The sequence below is a fragment of the Scyliorhinus torazame genome, chromosome 14 (assembly GCF_047496885.1).
Source record: "Scyliorhinus torazame isolate Kashiwa2021f chromosome 14, sScyTor2.1, whole genome shotgun sequence".
Lineage (NCBI taxonomy): Eukaryota > Metazoa > Chordata > Chondrichthyes > Carcharhiniformes > Scyliorhinidae > Scyliorhinus > Scyliorhinus torazame.
The window spans coordinates 51,071,899-51,096,744 of record NC_092720.1 but is presented as its reverse complement, the minus strand read 5'-3'; the positions used below and the strand labels follow the sequence as shown (position 1 = coordinate 51,096,744).

General features: G+C 50.2%; 1 protein-coding gene across 2 annotated transcripts in view; it reads left to right on the top strand.

The window, feature by feature from the left end:
- The window catches only part of iqcg (IQ motif containing G), a 105,688-nt gene that overhangs the window by 62,988 nt on the left and 17,854 nt on the right, over positions 1-24,846 (top strand). For both annotated transcript variants that reach the window (XM_072474172.1, XM_072474171.1), the window contains exons 7-8: positions 12,140-12,214; positions 24,165-24,296. In XM_072474172.1, the coding sequence (XP_072330273.1) occupies positions 12,140-12,214; positions 24,165-24,296 (207 nt within the window). The remainder of the gene's footprint in view (positions 1-12,139; positions 12,215-24,164; positions 24,297-24,846) is intronic.

The window sequence follows — 24,846 nt, the reverse complement described above, 5'->3', positions numbered from 1 at the left end:
TATATTTTGACTCAGGGGCCAGTTCACTGTACAGAAAGTCTTTGGGTATATGGCCATCATCCATCTGATGAATTTGGCCGAGTCACTGCAGACATCATTGACTTAGCAATGAGCGTATGCTGATGGAGTTAGGACACTTCGGGATACCTGAATTGGTGACCTTGTCCTGAAAGGAGACACCGAGGATATGTCTGAGACATGATGATGGAAATAGTTCAGCCTTTTCTCCTGCCTAGCATACAGTGTCCTGGTTTCATCATTGTAGAGTAGGTTTGATACACTCGTAGTTTAGAGGTTAGACTCAGCTTAGACTTAACATCTGCAGCTTTTGCAATGCATACATTGATTTCAGCATCAAGTGACAGATTGTTGATGACACCGGGATTCTCCAAACTCCAGTGTCACATTGCCAATGCTGATAGATGGCGATTTGATATCCTGGACCATGACATTTGTTTTCCTGATGCTGATGATTAAGCCAAACATTTTACAGATGTGAGAGAATCTGTCCATTTGCTGCTGGAGGTATTCCTTGGTATGGATTGCTGGTTCGCAACATCAGTATCAAACAAATCTCTGTTGAGAACTTGGCTCACCTTTGTCCTGCATCACAGGCGAGCAATGCTGAACAGCTGTCCATCGATTTTGGTACGCAAGTGGACACCTCTGTAGATGACCTGAAGGTATAATGACAGCAGCAAAGAGAATGTGCCAGAGTACAACTCTGTTTGACCCCATTGCGGTTCTCAAAGATTTCTGCTGTTGCGCTATCATAGCTGATCTTATTCACCATGTTGTCATGGAAAGAGATCACACTGAGCAGGTTTTGCAGGCAGCCAATTTTCTCCAGCAGCTAGAATGCTCATATGGCTAAATGCCTTGGTAAAATCGATGAAAGCAATATATAGTGGTCTCCTTTGTTCATGGTGTTATCCTTGCAAACTGCTAGACTGAGAAGATCATGTCAATTATAGATCTTCAAATCACATTGGAATTCGGAGTAGATGCATTGAACCAGGATCTGCAATCTGGCAAGGGCAACACAGGTAGATACCTCCCCTTGATGTTCATCAGGGAGATACCTTAATAGAACCATAGAACCGCTACAGTGTAGAAGGAGGCCATTTGGCCCATCAAATCTGCACTGACCCTCTGAAAGAGTACCCTACCGAAGCCCAGGGCAAGCAAGTCAATAGCTTTGCTAAACTGTCCTGACTGCTAACCTGGCTGAAAATCAGTCAACTGAACTCAGAGAAGAGATGACTTTATATGGCTCTGTAATGCACCTAAATTACCCAGTGAGCTACCTAATTAGCCGTCTTTCTGTAATTCAAACTCCAGACATGTTTAGAAAAACAAAATTGTGACTTTTACATAAAGAGGATCATACTATAATTGGTTTCAACTTATAACTTACCCAGTTACCATCTCTAGTATCTTTTAAAAAAAATATATTTTATTGAAATTTTTCATTCACAGTTTTTCCCCTTACAAATCAAACAAAAAGAAACTTTAACAGTACAAATAACATGATAACTACAATCTAATAAAGAGTAACTAACTAACATGGTAAACTAACCAAATAACATAAAATGAAACTCTCCCCCCCCCAGGTTGCTGCTGCTGGTCATCTATCTTCCCTCTAACGTTCCGCTAGGTAGTCGAGGAACGGTTGCCACCGTCTGGTGAACCCTTGAGCCGATCCTCTCAGCGCAAACTTAATCTGCTCCAGTTTAATGAACCCCGCCATATCGTTTAGCCAGGCCTCCAGTCCGGGGGGTTTCGCTTCCTTCCACATGAGTAAAATCCTACGCCGGGCTACTAGGGACGCAAAGGCCATGACATCGGCCTCTTTCGCCTCCTGCACTCCCGGCTCATCTGCAACTCCAAATAAAGCTAACCCCCAGGCTGGTTTGACCGGACCTTCACCACTTTCGAGATCACTCCCCTCCAATACCCCTCCAGTGCCGGGCACAGCCAGAACATATGCATGTGGTTTGCCGGGCTTCCGCCGCAACTCCCACACTTGTCCTCCACTCCGAAGAACCTGCTCAACCTTGCTCCCGTTATGTGTGCTCTATGCAGCACCTTAAATTGAATCAGGCTAAGCCTGGCACACGAGGAAGAGGAATTTACCCTGTGTAGCGCACAAAGACTCCGAGAGACGAATAGAGTGAAGTCGATGAGGCTTTATTAAGCGTGTCTGTTCCCCCGCAGCTCGATAGTAGAATGGCCTGCGGGGGAGGACTCCGGCTTCTTATACTCCGCCTTCAGGGCGGAGCTAGAGGTCAACGGCCAACCAGGACCCGGGATCTGTCAGCCAATGACATTAGGGCTTCCAGTCCCACATGACCCCTAATACATACTACCACATTCACCCCTTGTCAAAAATGAACCCGGCGGGGTGATGCTTCGCATGGTGGTAAGGGTTTACAGGGCTGGTCCTGGGAGGAAAACATTCATATGGCAATACAGTATGTACAATTTTGTCCTGTTTCAACTACTTACAGAAGGTATCGGGAGAAAAAGCAAAATGTTCTTGTGAAAAGTCCATATATTGATTTAGATCGACGCCACGAGTCGGTCGGGCGGTCTGGTCGTCCGTGTCGATCGCCTCGGCCCCGGTGGTGGTGATGGTGCTTGTTCCGGTGTTGTCGTCTCCGGGAGCCTTATGGTTTCAGCTTGGGCTTTATTCTTGGTCGGGCCTGAGGGGAGGGGAACCGATCCTCCTGGGAAGGGGGCGGTCGCGGGGTGCGGCGGTGGCAGGAAGGGGGGGGTTGGGTGAATGGTGTCGGGGGGGGGGGGTGTGTTGCCGGCGGGCGCCAGATCCCGCAGGGAGACCGTGTCCTGTCGGCCGTCGGGGTACTCCACGTAAGCGTACTGCGGGTTCACGTGGAGGTGGTGAACCCTTTCGACCAACGGGTCCGCCTTGTGTGCCCGATGGGTCCTGGGGAGCAAGATGGGTCCTGGGGCCGCCAGCCAGGTCGGCAGCGACGTTCCAGAGGAGGACTTCCGAGGGAAGACAAGGAGACGCTCATGAGGCGTTTGATTAGTGCTCGTACATAATAGCGACCGGATGGAGTGGAGAGCATCCGGGAGGACCTCCTGCCACCGTGAAACTGGGAGGTCCCTGGACCGTAGGGCCAGTAGGACGGTCTTCCAGACCGTGCCGTTCTCCCTCTCTACTTGCCCGTTCCCCCGGGGGTTGTAGCTGGTCGTCCTGCTTGAGGCTATGCCCTTGCTGAGCAGGAACTGGCGCAGCTCGTCACTCATGAAAGAGGACCCACTGTCGCTGTGGACGTATGCGGGGCAACCGAACAGTGTGAAGATGGTGTTCAGGGCTTTAATGACTGTGGCCGCGGTCATGTCAGAGCAGGGGATGGCGAATGGGAAGCGGGAGTACTCGTCCACCACATTAAGGAAGTATGTGTTGATGTCGGTGGAGGGGAGGGGCCCTTTGAAATCCAGACTAAGGCGTTCAAAGGGGCGGGAAGCCTTAATCAGGTGCGCACCATCCGGCCTGTAAAAATGCGGTTTGCATTCTGCGCAGATGTGGCAGTCCCTTGTGACTGTACGGACCTCCTCTAAAGCGTATGGGAGGTTGCGGGACTTGATAAAGTGGAAAAACCGAGTGACCCCTGGGTGGCAGAGGTCCTCGTGGAGGGTTTGGAGGCGGTTAATTTGTGCGTTGGCACATGTGCCGCGGGATAGGGCATCGGACGGCTCGTTCAGCTTTCCGGGACGATACAAGATCTCGTAGTTGAAGGTGGAGAGCTCGATCCTCCACCTTAAGATCTTGTCGTTTTTGATTTTGCCCCGCAGTGCATTATCGAACATGAAGGCTACCGACCGTTGGTCGGTGAGGAGCGTGAATCTCCTGCCGGCCAGGTAATGCCTCCAATGTCACACCGCTTCCACTATGGCTTGGGCTTCCTTTTCCACTGAGGAGTGGCGGATTTCTGAAGCGTGGAGGGTTCGGGAGAAAAAGGCCATGGATCTGCCCGCTTGGTTAAGGGTGGCCGCTAGAGCTACGTCAGAGGCGTCGCTCTCGACCTGGAATGGGAGGGACTCATCGATAGCGCGCATCGTGGCCTTTGCGATATCCGCTTTGATGCGGCTGAAGGCCTGGCAAGCCTCTGTCGACAGAGGGAAGGTCGTGGTCTGTATTAGGAGGCGGGCCTTGTCTGCGTACTGGGGGACCCACTGGGCGTAGTATGAAAAAAACCCCAGGCAGCGTTTCAGGGCTTTTGAGCAGTGCGGGAGGGGAAATTCCATGAGGGCGCGCATACGTTCGGGGTCGGGGCCTATTATCCCATTGCGCACTACGTAGCCCAGAATGGCTAGCCGGTTGGTGCTAAAAACGCACTTCTCCTCGTTGTACGTGAGGTTCAGGGCTTTGGCGGTCTGGAGGAATTTTTGGAGGTTGGCGTCGTGGTCCTGCTGGTCGTGGCCGCTGATGGTTACATTGTCGAGATACGGGAACGTGGCCCGCAACCCATGTTGATCAACCATTCGGTCCATCTCCCGTTGGAAGACCGAGACCCCGTTTGTGACGCCAAATGGGACCCTTAGGAAATGGTATAATCGCCCGTCTGCCTCGAAGGCTGTGTACTTGCGGTCACTTGGGCGGATGGGGAGCTGATGGTAGGCGGACTTGAGGTCCACGGTGGAGAAGACTTTATATTGGGCAATCCGATTGACCATGTCGGATATGCGGGGGAGAGGGTATGCGTCTAGTTGTGTGTACCTGTTGATGGTCTGGCTATAGTCTATGACCATCCTTTGTTTCTCCCCTGTCTTCACTACTACCACCTGTGCTCTCCAGGGACTATTGCTGGCCTGGATTATGCCTTCCTTTAGTAGCCGCTGGACTTCGGACCGAATGAAGGTCCGGTCCTGGGCCCTGTACCGTCTGCTCCTAGCGGCAACGGGTTTGCAATCCGGGGTGAGGTTCGCAAACAAGGACGGGGGTTGCACCTTGAGGGTTGCGAGGCCGCAGATAGTGAGTGGGGGTATTGGGCCGCCGAATTTGAACGTAAGGCTCTGTAGATTGCACTGGAAATCTAATCCCAGTAATGTGGGGGCGCAGAGTTGGGGAAGGACGTGTAGTTTGTAGTTTTTGAACTCCATCCCCTGCACCGTTAGGGTAACTATGCAGAAACCTTTGATCTGTACGGAGTGGGATCCTGCAGCTAGGGAAATCTTTTGTGCGCTGGGATAGGTGGTCAAGGAACAGCGTCTTACCGTGTCGGGGTGGATAAAGCTCTCCGTGCTCCCGGAGTCGACTAGGCATGGTGTCTCGTGCCCGTTTATTAGCACCGTTGTCGTCGTCGTCTGGAGTGTCCGGGGTCGAGCTTGATCAAGCGTTATTGAAGCGAGACGTGGTTGTAGTAGTGGAGCGTCTTCCTCGAACCCCGTGGAGCCGTCGACACTGGGGTCCGTTGTTGCCGTCCAAGATGGCGTCGGGGATGAACAAAATGGCTGCCCCCATACATTGCACATGGCTGGGGGTCACAAGATGGCGGCGGGGGTGGACAAAATGGCCGCCCCATGCGTCGTACAGGTCTGGGGTGGTCCAAGATGGCGGCGCCCTTCCTCCCCTCGTGGTGGCCGGGACCCAAAATGGCGGCGTCTGCGGATCGCACATGGGGCGCTGGGGGGGTTGGGGAGCGTTAGGACCGCGCGGGGCTCCCTCATCTCTGGGGACAGCGGTGGTCGGGACCCAAATTGGTAGCGCTGGCGGGTCATACGTGGGGACGGGCGGGGGGTGGTTGGGGAGCGTTAGCGGCGTGCAGGGCTCCCTGTTCTCCCGGGACCGCGGTGGTCGCTACCCAGAGTGGCTGCGCCTGCGGGTCGTACATGGGGCGCTGGGGGGGTTGGGGAGCGTAAGCGGCGTGCAGGGCTCCCTGTTCTCCCGGGACAGCGGCGACCTCGCGGGACCGGCACACAACCGCGAAATGGCCCTTTTTCCCGCAGCTCTTGCAGATTGCTGCGCGGGCCGGGCAGCGCTGCTGGGGGTGTTTCGCCTAGCCGCAGAAATAGCAGCGGGCGCCCCCGGTGCGACTTGGCGTTTGGACCGCGCAAGCTTGTGGGGTGTCCGGGGGGGGGGGGGGGGTGGGTTTATCGCGACGGGTACGTACGGAGCCCAATGGGCTGCCGCGCGGTCGGGGCCGTAGGCGCGGGTATTCCGCGCGGCCATGTCTAGGGAGGCTGCTAGGGCCCGTGCCTCTGTGAGTCCTAGCGACTCTTTTTCTAGAAGTCTTTGGCGGATTTGGGAGGAATTCATACCTGCCACAAAAGCATCGCGCATTAACATGTCCGTGTGTTCATTTGCGTTCACCGAAGGGCAGCTGCAGGCTCGTCCCAAAATCAGCAGCGCGGTGTAGAATTCATCAATCGATTCTCCGGGACTTTGCCGTCTCGTCGCGAGCTGGTAGCGAGCGTAGATTTGGTTAACTGGGCGGGCATAGAGACTTTTCAGTGCTGCGAACGCCGTCTGGAAATCCTCCGCGTCTTGGATGAGGGAGAAAATCTCCGTGCTTAACCTCGAGTGCAGGACCTGTAGTTTTTGGTCTTCTGTGACCCGGCCGGTGGCCGTTCTGAGGTAGGCCTCGAAACAAGTCTGCCAGTGCTTGAAGGCTGCTGCCACGTTCACTGCGTGGGGGCTGATCCTCAGGCATTCCGGGATGATCCTGAGCTCCATAGTCCTTTTTAGGCACGCTTAACAAAGACTCCGAGAGACGAATAGAGTGAAGTCGATGAGGCTTTATTAAGCGTGTCTGTTCCCCCGCAGCTCGATAGTAGAATGGCCTGCGGGGGAGGACTCCGGCTTCTTATACTCCGCCTTCAGGGCGGAGCTAGAGGTCAACGGCCAACCAGGACCCGGGATCTGTCAGCCAATGACATTAGGGCTTCCAGTCCCACATGACCCCTAATATATACTACCACACCCTGCTTAGGGCATCCGTCCACAGACCCTCCTCTATCTCCTCCCCGAGCTCTTCTTCCCATTTTCCTTTCAGTTCGCCCACCAGCTCCTCCACCTCTTCTCTCATCTCTCGGTATATCTCTGACACCTTGCCCTCCCCGACCCACACCCCCGAGAGCATTCTATCCTGGATCCCCTGTGTCGGGAGCAATGGAAATTCCCTCAACTGTTGCCTTGCGAACGCCCTCACCTGCATATACCTAAAGAAATTTCCCCGGGGCAGCTTATACTTTTCCTCCAGCGCTCCCAAGCTCGCAAACGTCCCGTCTATAAATAAATCTCCCACCCTCCTAATTCCCAACTGGTGCCAGCTCTGGAATCCTCCATCCATTCTCCCTGGGGCAAATCTATGGTTGTTCCTAATTGGGGACCCCACCAAGGCACCCAGCACACCTCTCTGTCGCCTCCATTGCCCCCAGATATTTAATGTTGCCGCCACCACTAGGTTCGTGGTAAATGTTTTTGGTGAGAACGGTAGTGGCGCCGTCACCAGCGCCTCTAGACTCGTCCCTTTACAGGACTTCCTCTCTAATCTTTTCCACGCCGCTCCCTCTCCTTCTATCATCCATTTACGGATCATCGCCACATTGGCGGCCCAGTAGTAGTCACCCAAATTCGGCAGCGCCAGTCCCCCTCTGTCTCTTCTACGTTGTAAGAACCCCCTCCTTACCCTCGGAACTTTCCCTGCCCACACGAAGCTAGTGATGCTCCTGTCTATTTTTTTAAAGAAGGCCTTAGTGATCAGTATAGGGAGACATTGGAATACAAATAGCAACCTCGGGAGGACCATCATCTTAATTGCCTGCACTCTGCCCGCCAGTGACAGTGGCTGCATGTCCCACCTCTTGAAATCCTCTTCCATTTGTTCCACCAATCGTGTCAGATTAAGTCTGTGCAAGGTTCCCCAGCTCCTGGCTATCTGAATCCCCAGGTATCGGAAGTTTCTTTCCACTCTCCTTAAAGGCAGGCCATCTATCCCTCTACTCTGGTCTCCAGGGTGTATCACAAAAAGTTCACTCTTTCCCATGTTAAGCCTATATCCCGAGAAATCTCCGAACTCCCTCAATGTCTGCATGACCTCTGTCATCCCCCCCACTGGGTCCGTCACATACAGCAGTAGGTCATCTGCGTAGAGTGACACTCGGTGTTCTTCTCCCCCTCTAATCACCCCTCTCCATTTTCTGGAGTCTCTCAGCGCCATGGCCAGTGGTTCAATTGCCAACGCGAACAGTAATGGAGATAGCGGGCATCCCTGTCTTGTTCCCCTGTATAGTCGGAAATACTCCGATCTTTGCCGACCCGTGACCACACTTGCCGTTGGGGCCCCATAGAGGAGTTTGACCCAGCTAACAAACCCGGCCCCGAACCCGAACCTCCTCAGCACCTCCCATAGATACTCCCACTCCACCCTATCAAATGCCTTCTCTGCATCCATTGCCGCCACTATCTCTGCCTCCCCCTCTGCTGGGGGCATCATTATCACCACTAATAGCCGTCGCACGTTAACATTTAGTTGTCTCCCCTTTACGAATCCTGTCTGGTCTTCGTGCACCACCCCCGGGACACAGTCCTCTATCCTCGTTGCCAGCACCTTTGCTAGCAATTTGGCGTCTACATTTAGTAGTGAAATAGGCCTATAGGACTTTATCCCGCTTCAAAATTAGCGATATCGTCGCCTCCGACATTGTCGGGGGTAGAGTCCCCCCTTCCCTGGCCTCGTTAAAAGTCCTCACCAACAGCGGGGCCAGCAAGTCCACATATTTTCTATAAAATTCCACCGGGAACCCATCTGGTCCCGGGGCCTTCCCTGCCTGCATGTTCCCCAGCCCCTTGGTAACCTCGTCCACCCCAATTGGTGCCCCCAGGCCTTCCACCTCCTGCTCCTCCACCCTCGGGAACCTTAATTGGTCCAAAAACTGCCGCATCTCCTCTTTTCCCTCCGGGGGTTGGGACCTATAAAGTCTTTCGTAAAAGGTCCTAAACACCTCGTTTATCTTCCCTGCTCTCCGCACCGTAGCTCCCTTTTCGTCTCTAATTCCCCCTATCTCCCTCGCCGCTGTCCTCTTTCGCAGCTGATGGGCCAACAGGCGACTTGCCTTTTCCCCATATTCCTATCTCATCCCCTGTGCCTTCCTCCACAGCACCTCCGCCCTCCTAGTGGTCAGCAGGTCGAACTCCGTCTGGAGTCGTCGTCTCTCCCTGTATAGTCCCTCCTCCGGAGCCTCCGCATATTCTTTATCCACCCTTAAAATCTCCCCCAGTAATCTTTCCCTTTCCTTGGCCTCTGTTTTCCCTTTGTGGGCCCTGATGGAGATCAGCTCTCCTCTGACCACCGCCTTTAGTGCTTCCCATACCACTCCCACTCGGACCTCCCCGTCGTCATTGGCCTTCAGGTATCTCTCGATACATCCCCACACCCTTCCACAGACTCCCTCATCCGCCAACAATCCCACATCTAATCGCCAGAGTGCACGCTGCTCCCTCTCCTCTCCTAGTTCCAGGTCCACCCAATGTGGGGCATGATCTGAGATAGCTATGGCTGAATACTCAGTTTCTTCCACCCTCGAGATCAACGACCTTCCCAAACCAAAAAAATCTATCCGGGAGTACGCCTTGTGAACATGGGAGAAGAAGGAGAACTCCCTGGCCTTCGGTCTAACAAATCGCCATGGATCCACTCCCCCCATTTGGTCCATAAACCCCTTAAGCACCTTGGCCGCTGCCGGCCTTCTTCCGGTCTTAGATCTAGATCTATCTAACCCTGGGTCCAGCATGGTGTTGACGTCTCCCCCCATTATCAAATTTCCTACCTCCAGGTCCGGGATACGTCCCAGCATCTGCTTCATGAATCCCGCATCATCCCAATTCGGGGCATATACGTTAACGAACACGACCTCCGTTCCCTCCAGCCTGCCACTCACCATCACATATCTGCCTCCACTACCTGCTACAATGCTCCTAGCTTCGAATGATACCCGTTTCCCCACCAGTATGGCCACCCCTCTATTCTTTGCATCCAGCCCTGAATGGAACACCTGTCCCACCCATCCTTTCCTTAACCTAACTTGGTCCGCCACCTTCAGGTGCGTCTCCTGGAGCATAGCCACGTCTGCCCTCAGTCCTTTCAAGTGCGCGAACACTCGGGCCCTTTTAATCGGTCCATTTAGGCCTCTCACGTTCCACGTGATCAGCCGCACTGGGGGGCTACCTGCCCCCTTCCCGTGTCGGCTAGCCATCACCCTCTCTAGGCCAGTCCCACGTCCCGATTCCGCGCTCCCACCAGTTTCCCAGGAGGCGCATTCCAGCCCCGACCACCCTTTCTTTAACCAGTTCCTCTTTGATTTCTGCAGCAGCAACCCAGTTATCCACCCCCCCCCCCCCCCCCACCGCTAGATCCCCATCTAGCGTGATTGCTCCCCCCATATTACTTCCGAAAGTCAGCTGACTTCAACTGACCCCGGCTTCTCCCGCTCACTCCTTGACCCCCCCCGTGTGGGGAACTCCCATCTACCTTGCGCCTATCTTCCCGCCATCACCTTTCTGGCGCGGGAACAAGGACAGTAGGCCCCGTATTCTCTGTAGTTGTCCCGCCTCTTGTGGCGCAGCTCCCTCTACCGCCCCACTCCTATTCCTCATCCCCCGCCTATGTCTCTTCTTTCCCCCCACCGGCGCCCACATTTCTTAGTGTCCCCCCCTTTCCCAATTTACATCCCTATATACATCGACAGTGTCATTTCCCCTCGAAGATCAGTCCCTCAGTTCCGATCCAGTTTCTCGTCTTTAATAAAGGTCCATGCTTCTTCCGCCGTTTCGAAGTAGTGATGTCTCTCCTGGTACGTGACCCATAGTTGCGCCGGCTGCAGCATCCCGAACTTCACCTTCTTCTTGTGTAGCACCTCCTTGGCTCGATTAAAACTCGCCCTCCTTCTCGCCACCTCCGCACTCCAATCCTGGTACACCCGCACCACCGCATTCTCCCATCTACTACTCCGTACCTTTTTGGCCCATCTCAGAACCACTTCTCTATCATTGAAGCGATGAAATCGCACGATTGTCGCCCTAGGTGGTTCTCCCGCCTTTGGTCTCCTCGCAGGGACCCGATGAGCCCCCTCCACTTCTAAGGGGCCCGAAGGGGCCTCAGCTCCCACCAGCGAGCTTAGCATCGTGCTCACGTAAGCCCCGCAGTCCTCTCCTTCCACTCCCTCAGGAAGACCCAGGATCCGAAGGTTCTTCCTTCGTGCTCTGTTTTCTAGGGCCTCAATCCTTTCAATGCACTTTTTGTGGAGCGCCTCGTGCGTCTGTGTTTTGACCGCCAGGCCCAGGATCTCGTCTTCATTATCCGTCACCTTCTGCTCCACCACGCGGAGCTCCGTCTCCTGGGTCCTTTGTGCCTCCTTAAGCCCCTCAATTGCCTGTAGCATCGGGGTCAGCACCTCCTTCTTAAGTAGCTCCACACACCTTAAGAATTCGTCTTGATCGGGCCCCCATGTCGCCTGGGCTTTCTCCGCTGCCATCTTGCTTCTTTTTTCCTCCTGTCCCTTTCCTTGAGGATTCTTCGCGATGTAGCCACCGCCGCCGATATTTTTCTGTTTCGTTGGGGGGGACTCCCTGTTAACTCACCCCACACCGGGTTTCGTCCTGAAAAAATTTCCCGTTGGGGCTCTTAAAAGAGCCCGAAGGTCCGTTTGAGCTGGAGCCGCCGAAATGTGCGGCTTAGCTGGGCATCGCCGCAACCGGAAGTCTCCCATCTCTAGTATCTTAACTAACAGATTAGTATTGCTTTTAATCTTGCTAGTGATCTCTCCACCCTTACACCAAATGGAGTAAAACCATACTCCGTACCCCCACTCCACTATCAATCTATCTAAGGATATGTAGGATACAGTGGTACAGGTAGGGAATAAACAAAAATGATATGGAATAAACTGGAGAGGTAGCAGGGATGTCTGTTGTATGAATGTCCCATGTTTTTTGGCTGTCTCAGCAAAGCACATAGAATTTGGGTATCTTTAATGTTGCTTTGGAGATGAGATAACTCTAATAGTTAAAATGTTTAAACTGTTTTCAATATAGTAAAATATTGATGGTGTATTTCTAAATCAACATTTTAAAATTTCTTGCATTCCATTAAGTTTGCTTTTCTTTAACCAGCTCTTGAAAAGTAAAATTGATCAGGAGATTCGGATACACATGGAGATTGAAAAGTTCCTGAAGCAAAATCAGTCTGTAAGTATCCATGTCCTTCAAATTAAATGTAAAGAACTTTAATTCTTTAATATAAAAATAAATGGACATTCATGAATTACATAAGCAATTTTGAATCTGAGATATTGTTACCTCTCAAAACTCACAAATCTCATACTGAAGGCGCTAGCAACAGCGCCGCTCCCGATAGCTCCGGGGAGATACTCAGGGAATCCGGTAGTAATAGCTTAGTTGGGAATTTGGAGGCAGTTTCGCCAGCACTTCGGGTTGGGGGCAGGGTCAAGGGAAATGCCGATTCAGGGGAACCACAGATTTGAGCCAGGGAAGTGGGATGGAAATGTTCGGAGATGGGAGGAGAAAGGAATTAGTACACTAAAAGATTTGTTTCTTGGGGGTCGGTTTGCAGAATTGAAAGAGCTGGGAGCGAAGTATGGGCTGGAGAAGGGGGAAATATTTAGATACTTGCAGGTTCGAGACTGTCAGAAAGGAGATAGAGATTCCCGATAGAGCCGGCCCCTACATTGCTGGAAGAGATGTTGATGACAGGGGGACTGAAGAAGGGGGTAGTATCGGCGGTTTACGGGGCTATTTTGGAAGAGGAGAAGGCACCGCTGAATGGGATCAAGGCAAAGTGGGTGGAAGTGTTTGGATAGGGAATGGAGGAGGGGTTCTTGTGCGAGGTGCACCGGAGGGGGGAACACCTCCACCTCGTGTGCGAGGTTGGGGCTGATACAGCAAAAGGTGGTATATAGAGCACACCTCACAAGGGCGAGGATGAGTCGACTCTTTGAGGGGGTAGAAGATGTGTGTGAACGATTGTTTTGGTCCTGTCCAAATGCTGGAGGATTACTGGAAGGAAGTTTTTAGGGTAATCTCTAAAGTGGTGCACGTGAAACTGTACCCAGGCCCTCAGGAGGCCATATTCGGGGTGTCGTACCAGCTGGGGTTGGAAACGGGTGCGGGGACAGATGTTGTAGCCTTCGACTTGTTGATCGCCCAAAGGCAGATCCTGTTGGGATGGCGATCAACCTCTCCACCCTGTGTCCTGTGAAGTAAAAACCTCACCATTATTCTTAGAATTCCCCCATACCAAAAAGGGTCAATAAGATATTCTAAATGGTGAACAATGATTCTCACTCCCTGACTCCTATGCAGACTTAGGTGGGTGCTAATCGGGTCAAACTAGTGTTTCAAGTTACTCCCCGGTATAACCCATATCTTCATAGAAGATTCTGTTTACTTACCACTCAGTAGCTTCACGCACGGGTCCGGCTTTTCTAAGTAAAGTGTTATGGATCAGGGTTTAGAGAACCCCAAAGTGTATCATGGAGTTCACCTGACCCACAACTTTTAATAGATTGTGGTATGGGGCGCACACGGCCCACTCTACAGGTGTGGTACAGCAGAAATGGAAAAGTATTTTTTAAAGCAAAACAATGTTTATTCTATGAACTCAAGTTAACCTTTTTAAAACATACAGTGAACATCTTAGCAACCATTAATTCAAATACAACCCCCAAAGAATACAACACTAAGTAATCCTTAAGCTGTCCTTTTAACATCCATAAGATTTTTTAAAAAACTTTAAACAGAAGCACATCAGGTTAAAGTCACTACTGAGAGCAGTTATTAGTTTTAAATCACCAAAGGATCGATTTACAGTTTTTAGATTACAGAGAAAGTGACTAATACCTCTTCTGGCTGTGACTGCAGCTATCCAGCTCAGAAAACGAAACTGAAACACACCCTGCAGCAAACAGCCTAAACTAAAAGTAAAAAGCTGACAGAAAGCCCAGCTCCACCCACACTCTGACATCACTGATAAACACCCATTTCTTAAAGGTACATTTTTTAAACACCCATTTCTTAAAGGTACTCTCACATGACAAAAGTAAACTTTCCAATAATCACTCTTTCAGGTTATCAATTTAAATTAGTTTTATTTTCAAATTAAAAGATAAAATCACTGTCTTTACAGAAGAGTAAAAAGATATTTTCTTTGGATCCTCCTGGTCAGTTGTTAGACCTTCAAGTATGCCTTGACAATCTTTCTTCTTTAACTTTTGGTCTTCCTCAGATGGATTCGCTGTGATGCTCAGTTCTTGACTGTGCTTCCCATGTGCTGAGGGCAGCAATGAGAGGTGGCTCGCTGGCTGCTGAATTATTAGGGTTTATATAGTCCTTTGCGCAGCCTTAGTTTCTACATGACCTTTATTGAAATGTAACTGTTCCTTGCCGACTGTAGCTAATGCAAGCTCCCAGTCGTTGAACTATCTTATTCTGCTTGACAGGTAATACATTTGTTTGGCAGTTAATAAATTTGTTTGTTGCTTCGTTAGCAACTTTTCTGATATCTGTCTCTAGTGATGTTTTTTTTCAGTCTCAATACTGGATATGAACTCGTGTTCATCGAAGCAGTCGCCTCTGCACTTTTACTGGACAGCTGGTGTCAACGGCAGGTCGCCCCCTGCACTTCTAACCAGATCTGGCCTGGACCTATACCCTATGACCTGATTACTTGCCAAAAGGTTTTTAACGTCAAAAATGTGTAAATTATGGTATAAACGTACCACCTCATGTGTTTCTTTAGCTGGAAAGCAATTGTCTCATATTTAACTAGCGTCAGCAGGATTTCACGCCTACATTTATCCCCCAATTTAAACCCAAGATCCTGACTGTTCCTTTTTTAATTGTTCAGTAAAATAATGCACTTCTAAGGGAGTGTGAAACACTGTTCCCTTTTATATAACTTAAGAATTTAAATTGATCGAATGTCTTTTTAACTTGAAAAACAGAATGAGTTGTCCCCAGCTGTGTTCTTTAATGCCTGTGAAGCTATCTGTATTTCAAACAAGCTGCTGCTGTTAACCCTTTGTGGAACCTTTCCCTTTCATTTAAAATGTCAGGCTTTTCCAGGCTTACTTTCATGGTTCAAATGCCATATTTCCCCATTTTTTCATTACACCTGATGTGGCAGGGGGACCTGCTGGAATTCTTGACTCTTGAGAAGGTCAAATTTGAACTGAGGGGAAGGATGGAGGGGTTCATGGGCGTTATTCATTATGCACTTTCGAGAATTTGATTACATTGAACATTGAGGGGGGTGGGTTGAGGGAATTGGGGGGAGGGGGACTGTATGTGTTAATGGTGACTATGGGTGATTCCTGATTCCTTTTTGTTATTTGTTTATGTTAACACGCGGACCAATGTCTGGGGTTTGGTGGGAGGATGGGATCGTTGTTCCTGAAATGGAGATTGACATTGCAATCGTTACTGATTATTGTTTATTGTTGGTGGGTGAACATAGGATTAGTTCTATACTTAATAAATCACACACTACTACACATTAGTCTATAGGTAACAGTTTAAATGACCTTTACTTAACTTCCAAGTGACCGGCTCTGTGTAGGTTAGATAAGGCCTTTGTCTGGTTCCTCACTGAAGGGGGAGTCCAGCGATGATACCTCTTAAAACTGAACAGCTAGGATGCCACTAGAGTAGTTTTAAATAAGTTACTTTATTAAGGATTGAGATGAATTATAGGAAGTGTACGGAGTAATCATTATTAACCATTTAAATGTATTTTATGGACATAGCAGTAATAAATAATCAAATGGGATTTAGGACAGCTAACTTGACCAAAAGGACGTCACTTCTGATATCCTGTCTTTGTGAAACAATCCAGGATGCTGATTTTGCTGTTCTGTTTCTCACAGACAATGAGTGCACAGCAAATTACCAGTAAACATAGTTGTCAGGATGAGGATCAATCATGGGCTGCTCGCAATTCTACTGGGTGAAGTTTAAACATTGCTTGCAATTCTACTGGATAAATTTAAACATAGCAGCTTCAGGGATTGGATCGTGTCCAACTGGGGTGGGCTATTGATTTTTGAAAATTGTATAAGTACTATGTTCTGGTCTTTGTTCAGCAGAACAGATCTTGGCAGCTATCCAGGTCTGTTCTCCGTGTACACGTAACAAGCTTGATTAAATAGCCATCTTGTCCAGATTGTCGATGTGTCTTTTCCTCTCTGTACTGAGTTGAGCCTCAGGGAATAACACCACGTGGAAGCTGACTCAATACACAGGTCTGGAAACCGCTCCTACACTCATGTGTGGCGGCTGGAGGTTGTCTGGTTCATCTAGGCTGAGTGTCGTCTTAAGGTGGAGGGCGCGGGTCCTAGAACTTGGCTGGTTGATGTGCTGCAGTTGGTTGACAGAAGCCAGTCCCAAAAGAGGCAGAATGTTGGTTGCGCAGTTCTTCTTATTCTCCGATCTTTCGCGCTCTTTTGGGCAGTCCCAGGTAGGGATCCAATGGATCGATAGGATTTCAATCACTCTGATTGATTCTGGCCCATTAGGGGCAGATACCTTGATGGCTGGGCGGGTCCTAGTCGGTCATGGCCGTTATTGACCAAGGCACGGAGGCACTCCCAAATAAGGCAAACAGGCGCCCCCGAGTCTGCCACTTATGGTGAGTTTTAATCTGGAGCCCATTGTCCTGGGAAGGCCTGTGAGTGGCCTCTAGCAGGTGTGAGTTTTCTGCATAAGTCTGAGTTGTTGTTTGCAATATACACAAGTTGTGTCCAGTCTGTGTCCCAACCTGAGCACAATTCCCATCGTCCTTTGCAGGCGGCCATTTTAGATGGCCACAACTTGTATAATGATAATCGCTTATTGTCACAAGTAGGCTTCAATGAAGTTACTGTGAAAAGACCCTAATCGCCACATTCTGGCCTGTTCGGGGCGACCGGTACGGGAATTGAACCTGCGCTGCTGGCATTATTTTGCATTATAAGTCAGCTGTTTAGCCCATTGTGCTAAACTGGTCCCAGTATGAACTTAGGACATAATCACTACTTTCCAAGTGTTCTACATTCACAGCATTTCTCTAGCTGCATCACCCACAACTGGTTCTAGCACGGTGCCATTTGTTGCTACACATGCAGTGCACTGGTTAAGGAAATAGATTAGAATCTATCACCCTGACATTTTTTTGTTGAGAAATATTTTATTCTAAAAGTAAACAATAACACCCCCTCACCAGCCCCCCAACGCTGAATAGCTCCTCAAATATCATCATGGACGGCCTCTACCTCACCTCGAAGCCCTCTTCCGAACCCCTTAAAGCAAACTTAATCTTTTCCAACTATTGATCCTCCAGCCCGGCTGCATCCCCTGGTGGCGTAGCCGGCCTCCACTTCAAAATAATCCGTCGCCGGGCAATCAATGAGGTAAAGGCTGCGATATAGGCCCCCTTCCTCTCCAGCAGCTCTGGCACCTCCGAGACCCCAAAGATTGGCACCATTGGGTCTGGCTTCACCGCGACCCCCACTCTCCTCAATAAGGTCCCAAACACCGCCTCCCAGAAGTTTTCCAACTTCTCGCAACCTCAAAACATGATTTGCCCGCCCCCGCCCACACTTCCACACCCATTTGTTACCTCCGGGAAGAACCCACTCATCCGAGCCTGAGTCATGTGGACCCTGTGCACCACTAAACTGAAATAAACTCATTCTAGCACAGGAGGAAGTTGAGTTCATTTGCTACATCACCTCACACCAGAGCCCCCATCCTATCTCCCTCCCATTTCTGCTTAATCCTTTCCACCAGAGCCTGCTCTCCCAGCAACTGTATATGTTCCCGATCCTACCCTCCCCCACCTCATCTGGCAGCAGCAATTTCTCCAGCAGCATTTCCTCTGGTAGTTGGGGGAACGCCGGTAGCTCCTTACATGCAAAGTCCCACATCTGCCAGTACCCAAACTCATTCTAAGCTAGTGGTAACTCCATTTGCCGATATTAAAATGTCAATCATTAGGAAATCTAGGCCTCACTGATGAGTTCAAAGAGTAACCCTTTTCACAAAGTACTGCAAAATATATACCCCTGTGAAAGGGAAGGTTTTCAGGAGAGGAAACGGAAAATAATCTATTGCTGATTGCAAATTGTTCAGCGTCACATATAACTTTGTTGTTAAATTAGATAATTTGAAGTCTGAAAATAAAATAGCTATAACTAACAAGACAAAAATGTCAATTAAAGTTGAATGGCAAATTAAAAACACAATCTCTATCATTATCTTGGGACTGTTGATTGTTATTGGAACAGAAATACTTAAACATCATATCTAATACCAGCATTTAATATAAAATATAAAACATTTATGAGAAACTTAGTGTGAGAGAAATAGAAAAGTAAATAGTTACAATAGATCATTAATATTGCAAATATTGACTTCCGGGTGCGGCGATGACCAGCTGAGTCGCACGTTTCAGCAGCTCCCTGTGAAACGGACTTTTGGGCTCTTGATAGGAGCCCCAACGGCAATTTTGACGGCTAAAAACACTGTGCGGTAAACCAGAAGGGAATCCCCCCTGGATACGGATGGAAAAAGGAGGAGAGAGTGGCCAGATTGCAGTGGATCCTTTAGAACAGCGGCAAGGAAGGCAAGCAAAAACCAAGATGGCGTCGGAAGGTGGCAGTTTAACATGGGGCCCTGAACAACAAGAGTTCTTGAAATGCTGTGTGGAAGAGATCAAAAAGGAAATGAAGAAAGAGCTGTTCGCCCCGATACTACAGGCGATCGAAGGGCTAAAGGAGGAACAAAAGACCCAGGAGCGGGAGCTTCGGGTCGTGAAGGCAAAGGCAGCCGAGAATGAGGACGATATACAGGGCCTGGTGGTGAAGACGGAGACGCAGGAGGCACATCAGAAACGATGTGTGGAAAGGTTGGAGGCACTGGAAAACAACGCAAGGAGGAACAACCTGAGGATTCTTGGTCTTCCTGAAGGTGTGGAGGGAGCGGACGTCGGGGCATATGTGAGCACGATACTGCACTCGTTAATGGGAGCGGAGGCCCCGGCGGGTCCGTTGGAGGTGGAGGGAGCATACCGAGTGATGGCGCGAGGACCGAGAGCAGGAGAAATTCCCAGAGCCATAGTGGTGAGATTCCTCCGTTTTAAGGATAGAGAAATGGTCCTTAGATGGGCGAAGAAAACTCGGAGCAGTAAATGGGAGAACGCGGTGATCCGCGTTTATCAAGACTGGAGTGCGGGGAGGGCGAGCTTTAATCGGGCCAAGGCGGTGCTTCATAAAAAGAAGATAAAATTTGGAATGCTGCAACCGGCAAGACTGTGGGTCACATATCGAGGGAGGCACCACTACTTTGAGACGGCGGATGAAGCGTGGACTTTTATTGTGGAAGAAAAACTGGAATGAGCGGGTTATTAAAAAGAACGTTCGAACAAAGTGGTGGGGCGAATGTGGGGGGCAAAGAGGGGTTTTATGTACTAATCCTGCGAAGTGGTAACTTTTCTCTCTCCCACAGGTGGTGATGGGGGGAGGAGGGGAGGTGGAGGAGATGGGGCGTTGGCCATTAGGGGCGGGGCCAAGGGAGAAGCGCGGGCTTGGTTCCCGCGCTATGATAATCATGGCGGGAATAGAGAAGCAGGAAGGAGGGGGCGTCGCACGGTGCGAGCCGAGGTCACGGGGGGAAGCCGAGGTCAGCCAGAGTTTGCTGACTTCTGGGAGCAACATGGGGGGAGTAATTATGCTAGCGGGGGATCTAGCGGGGGGGGGTGGGAGGGGGGAATTACTGGGTTGCTGCTGCTGGGGAGAGGGGGGAGCTGGTATGGGAGAGGATGGGCGGGGGGGCACCGCCTGGGGGAGATACAGCTGCGTGGGAACCGGGTGAGGAGCTGGAAAAAGGTGATGGCTAATCGACAAGGGGGGGGTGGGGTAGGAAGCCCCCCAACTCGGCTGATCACGTGGAACGTGAGAGGGCTGAACGGGCCGATAAAGAGGGCACGGGTACTCGCACACCTTAAGAAACTTAAGGCAGATGTGGTTATGTTACAGGAAACGCACCTGAAACTGATAGACCAGGTTAGGCTACGCAAAGGATGGGTGGGGCAGGTGTTCCATTCGGGGCTAATGCGAAAAACAGGGGGGTGGCTATATTAGTGGGGAAGCGGGTAATGTTCGAGGCAAAGACTATAGTGGCGGATAACGGGGGCAGATACGTGATGGTGAGTGGCAAACTACAGGGGGAGACGGTGGTTTTGGTAAACGTATATGCCCCGAACTGGGATGATGCCAATTTTATGAGGCGGATGCTAGGATGCATTCCGGACCTAGAGATGGGAAAGCTGATAATGGGGGGAGATTTTAATACGGTGTTGGAACCAGGGCTGGATAGGTCGAAGTCCAGGACTGGAAGGAGGCCGGCAGCAGCCAAGGTACTTAAAGATTTTATGGAGCAGATGGGAGGTGTAGACCCCTGGAGATTTAGCAGACCTAGGAGTAAGGAGTTCTCGTTTTTCTCCTATGTCCATAAAGTCTACTCGCGAATAGACTTTTTTGTGCTGGGTAGGGCATTGATCCCGAAGGTGAGGGGAACGGAGTATACGGCTATAGCCATTTCGGATCACGCTCCACACTGGGTGGACTTGGAGATAGGGGAGGAAACAGGAGGACGCCCACCCTGGAGAATGGACATGGGACTAATGGCAGATGAGGGGGTGTGTCTAAGGGTGAGGGGGTGCATTGAAAAGTACTTGGAACTCAATGATAATGGGGAGGTCCAGGTGGGAGTGGTCTGGGAGGCGTTGAAGGCGGTGGTTAGAGGGGAGCTGATATCAATAAGGGCACATAAAGGGAAGCAGGAGAGTAAGGAACGGGAGCGGTTGCTGCAAGAACCTTTGAGGGTGGACAGACAATATGCGGAAGCACCGGAGGAGGGACTGTACAGGGAAAGGCAAAGGCTACATGTAGAATTTGACTTGCTGACTACAGGCACTGCAGAGGCACAATGGAGGAAGGCACAGGGTGTACAGTACGAATATGGGGAGAAGGCGAGCAGGTTGCTGGCACACCAATTGAGGAAAAGGGGAGCAGCGAGGGAAATAGGGGGAGTGAGGGATGAGGAAGGAGAGATGGAGCGGGGAGCGGAGAGAGTGAATGAAGTGTTCAAGACATTTTATAAAAAATTATATGAAGCTCAACCCCCGGATGGGAGGGAGAGAATGATGGGCTTCTTGGATCGGCTGGAATTTCCCAAGGTGGAAGAGCAGGAAAGGGTGGGACTGGGAGCACAGATCGAGGTAGAAGAAGTGGTGAAAGGAATTAGGAGCATGCAGGCGGGAAAGGCCCCGGGACCGGATGGATTCCCAGTCGAATTCTATAGAAAATATGTGGACTTGCTCGCCCCGGTACTGACGAGGACCTTTAATGAGGCAAAGGAAAGGGGACAACTGCCCCCGACTATGTCTGAAGCAACGATATCGCTTCTCTTAAAGAAGGAAAAGGACCCGCTACAATGCGGGTCCTATAGACCTATTTCCCTCCTAAATGTAGATGCCAAGGTCCTGGCCAAGGTAATGGCAATGAGAATAGAGGAATGTGTCCCGGGGGTGGTCCACGAGGACCAAACTGGGTTTGTGAAGGGGAGACAGCTGAACACGAATATACGGAGGTTGTTAGGGGTAATGATGATGGCCCCACCAGAGGGAGAAACGGAGATAGTAGTGGCGATGGATGCCGAGAAAGCATTTGATAGAGTGGAGTGGGATTATTTGTGGGAGGTGTTGAGGAGATTTGGTTTTGGAGAGGGGTATGTTAGATGGGTGCAGCTGTTGTATAGGGCCCCAGTGGCGAGCGTGGTCACGAATGGACGGGGATCTGCATATTTTCGGCTCCATAGAGGGACAAGGCAGGGATGCCCTCTGTCCCCATTATTGTTTGCACTGGCGATTGAGCCCCTGGCGATAGCGTTGAGGGGTTCCAAGAAGTGGAGGGGAGTACTTAGGGGAGGAGAAGAGCACCGGGTATCTTTGTATGCGGACAATTTGCTACTCTACGTGGCGGACCCGGCGGAGGGGATGCCAGAAATAATGCGGATACTTGGGGAGTTTGGGGATTTTTCAGGGTATAAATTGAACATGGGGAAAAGTGAGTTGTTTGTGGTGCATCCAGGGGAGCAGAGTAGAGAAATAGAGGACCTACCGTTGAGGAAGGTAACAAGGGACTTTCGTTACCTGGGGATCCAGATAGCTAAGAATTGGGGCACATTGCATAGGTTAAATTTAACGCGGTTGGTGGAACAGATGGAGGAGGATTTCAAGAGATGGGATATGGTATCCCTGTCAATGGCAGGGAGGGTGCAGGCGGTTAAGATGGTGGTCCTCCCGAGATTCCTCTTTGTGTTTCAGTGCCTCCCGGTGGTGATCACGAAGGCTTTTTTTAAAAGGATTGAAAAGAGCATCATGGGTTTTGTGTGGGCCGGGAAGACCCCGAGAGTGAGGAAGGGATTCTTACAGCGTAGCAGGGATAGGGGGGTGCTGGTACTACCGAGCCTAAGTGAGTATTATTGGGCCGCTAATATTTCAATGGTGAGTAAGTGGATGGGAGAGGAGGAGGGAGCGGCGTGGAAGAGATTAGAGAGGGCGTCCTGTAGGGGGACTAGCCTACAGGCTATGGTGACAGCCCCATTGCCGTTCTCACCGAGGAACTACACCACAAGCCCGGTGGTGGTGGCTACACTGAAGATTTGGGGACAGTGGAGACGGCATAGGGGAAAGACTGGTGCCTTGGGGGGGTCCCCGATAAGAAACAACCATAGGTTTGCCCCGGGGGGAATGGATGGGGGATATGGAATGTGGCAAAGAGCAGGAATAACGCAACTGAAAGATCTGTTTGTGGATGGGAAGTTCGCGAGTCTGGGAGCGCTGACCGAGAAATATGGGTTGCCCCAAGGGAATGCATTCAGGTATATGCAACTGAGGGCTTTTGCGAGGCAACAGGTGAGGGAATTCCCGCAGCTCCCGACACAAGAGGTGCAGGACAGAGTGATCTCAAAGACATGGGTGGGGGATGGTAAGGTGTCAGATATATATAGGGAAATGAGGGACGAAGGGGAGACTATGGTAGATGAACTAAAAGGGAAATGGGAAGAAGAGCTGGGGGAGGAGATCGGGGAGGGGCTGTGGGCAGATGCCCTAAGCAGGGTAAACTCGTCGTCCTCATGTGCCAGGCTAAGCCTGATTCAGTTTAAGGTATTACACAGGGCACATATGACTGGAGCACGGCTCAGTAAATTTTTTGGGGTGGAGGATAGGTGTGCGAGGTGCTCGAGAAGCCCAGCGAATCATACCCATATGTTTTGGTCATGCCCGGCACTACAGGGGTTTTGGATGGGGGTGACAAAGGTGCTTTCAAAAGTAGTAGGAGTCCGGGTCGAACCAAGCTGGGGTTTGGCTATATTTGGGGTTGCACAAGAGCCGGGAGTGCAGGAGGCGAGAGAGGCCGATGTTTTGGCCTTTGCGTCCCTAGTAGCCCGGCGCAGGATATTGCTAATGTGGAAAGAAGCCAAGCCCCCGGGGGTGGAGACCTGGATAAATGACATGGCGGGGTTTATAAAGCTAGAGCGGATTAAGTTCGTCCTAAGGGGGTCGGCTCAAGGGTTCACCAGGCGGTGGCAACCGTTCGTCGAATACCTCGCAGAAAGATAGACGGAATGGGAAAAAGAAGGCAGCAGCAGCAGCCCAGGATCGGCGGGGGGGGAGGGGGGGGAGGAGGAGGAACCAGAAGGACTCTCAGGGTTGTTAATATATACTGTATAGTATGTATAGGTCGTTGCTACAGATAATTATATATTGGACTGTTAAATTATATTTTTGGAGAGTGTTACTTGTGACAAGGCAGTTGCCAATTAGGGCTAGTTTTCATTTTTGTTATTTATTATTTATTCATTTTTTGTTTATAAAATAGGTCATTGTTATTTGTGTTGTTATAATATTGTGTAAAGGATGCACAATGTACTGTGTTGGTTGACCAAAAATTTTCAAAAAAATATTTAATAAAAAAAAAAATATTGTAAATATTCTGGAACTACTCACTTTTTCTGCTGATTAAAGTACCATGGAGTCCTACTTTTATTACTCCCCACTCTTTCTGCACTTGTCAATCAGGAACTGGAAGAAAACCTGGAATTTTGGATGGAAAAATATGATAAAGATGTTGAAACAAAGCAAAATGAACTGAGTAATCTAAGAGCAACCAAGGTTGGTGATCTGCAACGTCTCCGAGATTACTCTGAAAAGGTAATGCCACCAATCTACATTATACATATCGCTATCAGATAATATCCCAATCTAAATAAGCCCCGAATTTCCACTATAGTACAGTTTTTGTACCTCTTTGAAATTTCCCTCCAAATTTACTCTTCTGCGGCAGCACGATGGCGCAGTGGTTATCACTGCTGCCTCACACTGCTGAGGACCTGGGTTCGATCACGGCTCTGGGTCACTGTCCGTGTGGAGTTTACACATTCTCCCCATGCCTGCGTGGGTCTCACCCCCACAACCCAAAAAGATGTGCCACACTAAAATACCCCTTAATTGGAAAAAAAGAATTGGGTACTCTAAATTTATTAAAAAAAACAAATTTACTATTCTATATCTTTCCCAATAGTTGGTGGCCGATAGAATACTCTGAAGAAATGTAATGGTATCCTTTCTATTGTTTCTTAAATCTAAACAAATAGATTCTGTCCTTGACCCATCTGGGACATCTCTCTCCAGCAGAAGTGTAATACTATCCTTAATCAATACTGCCACCCCAAGCCCCTTTCTTTTCCGCTCGACTATTCCT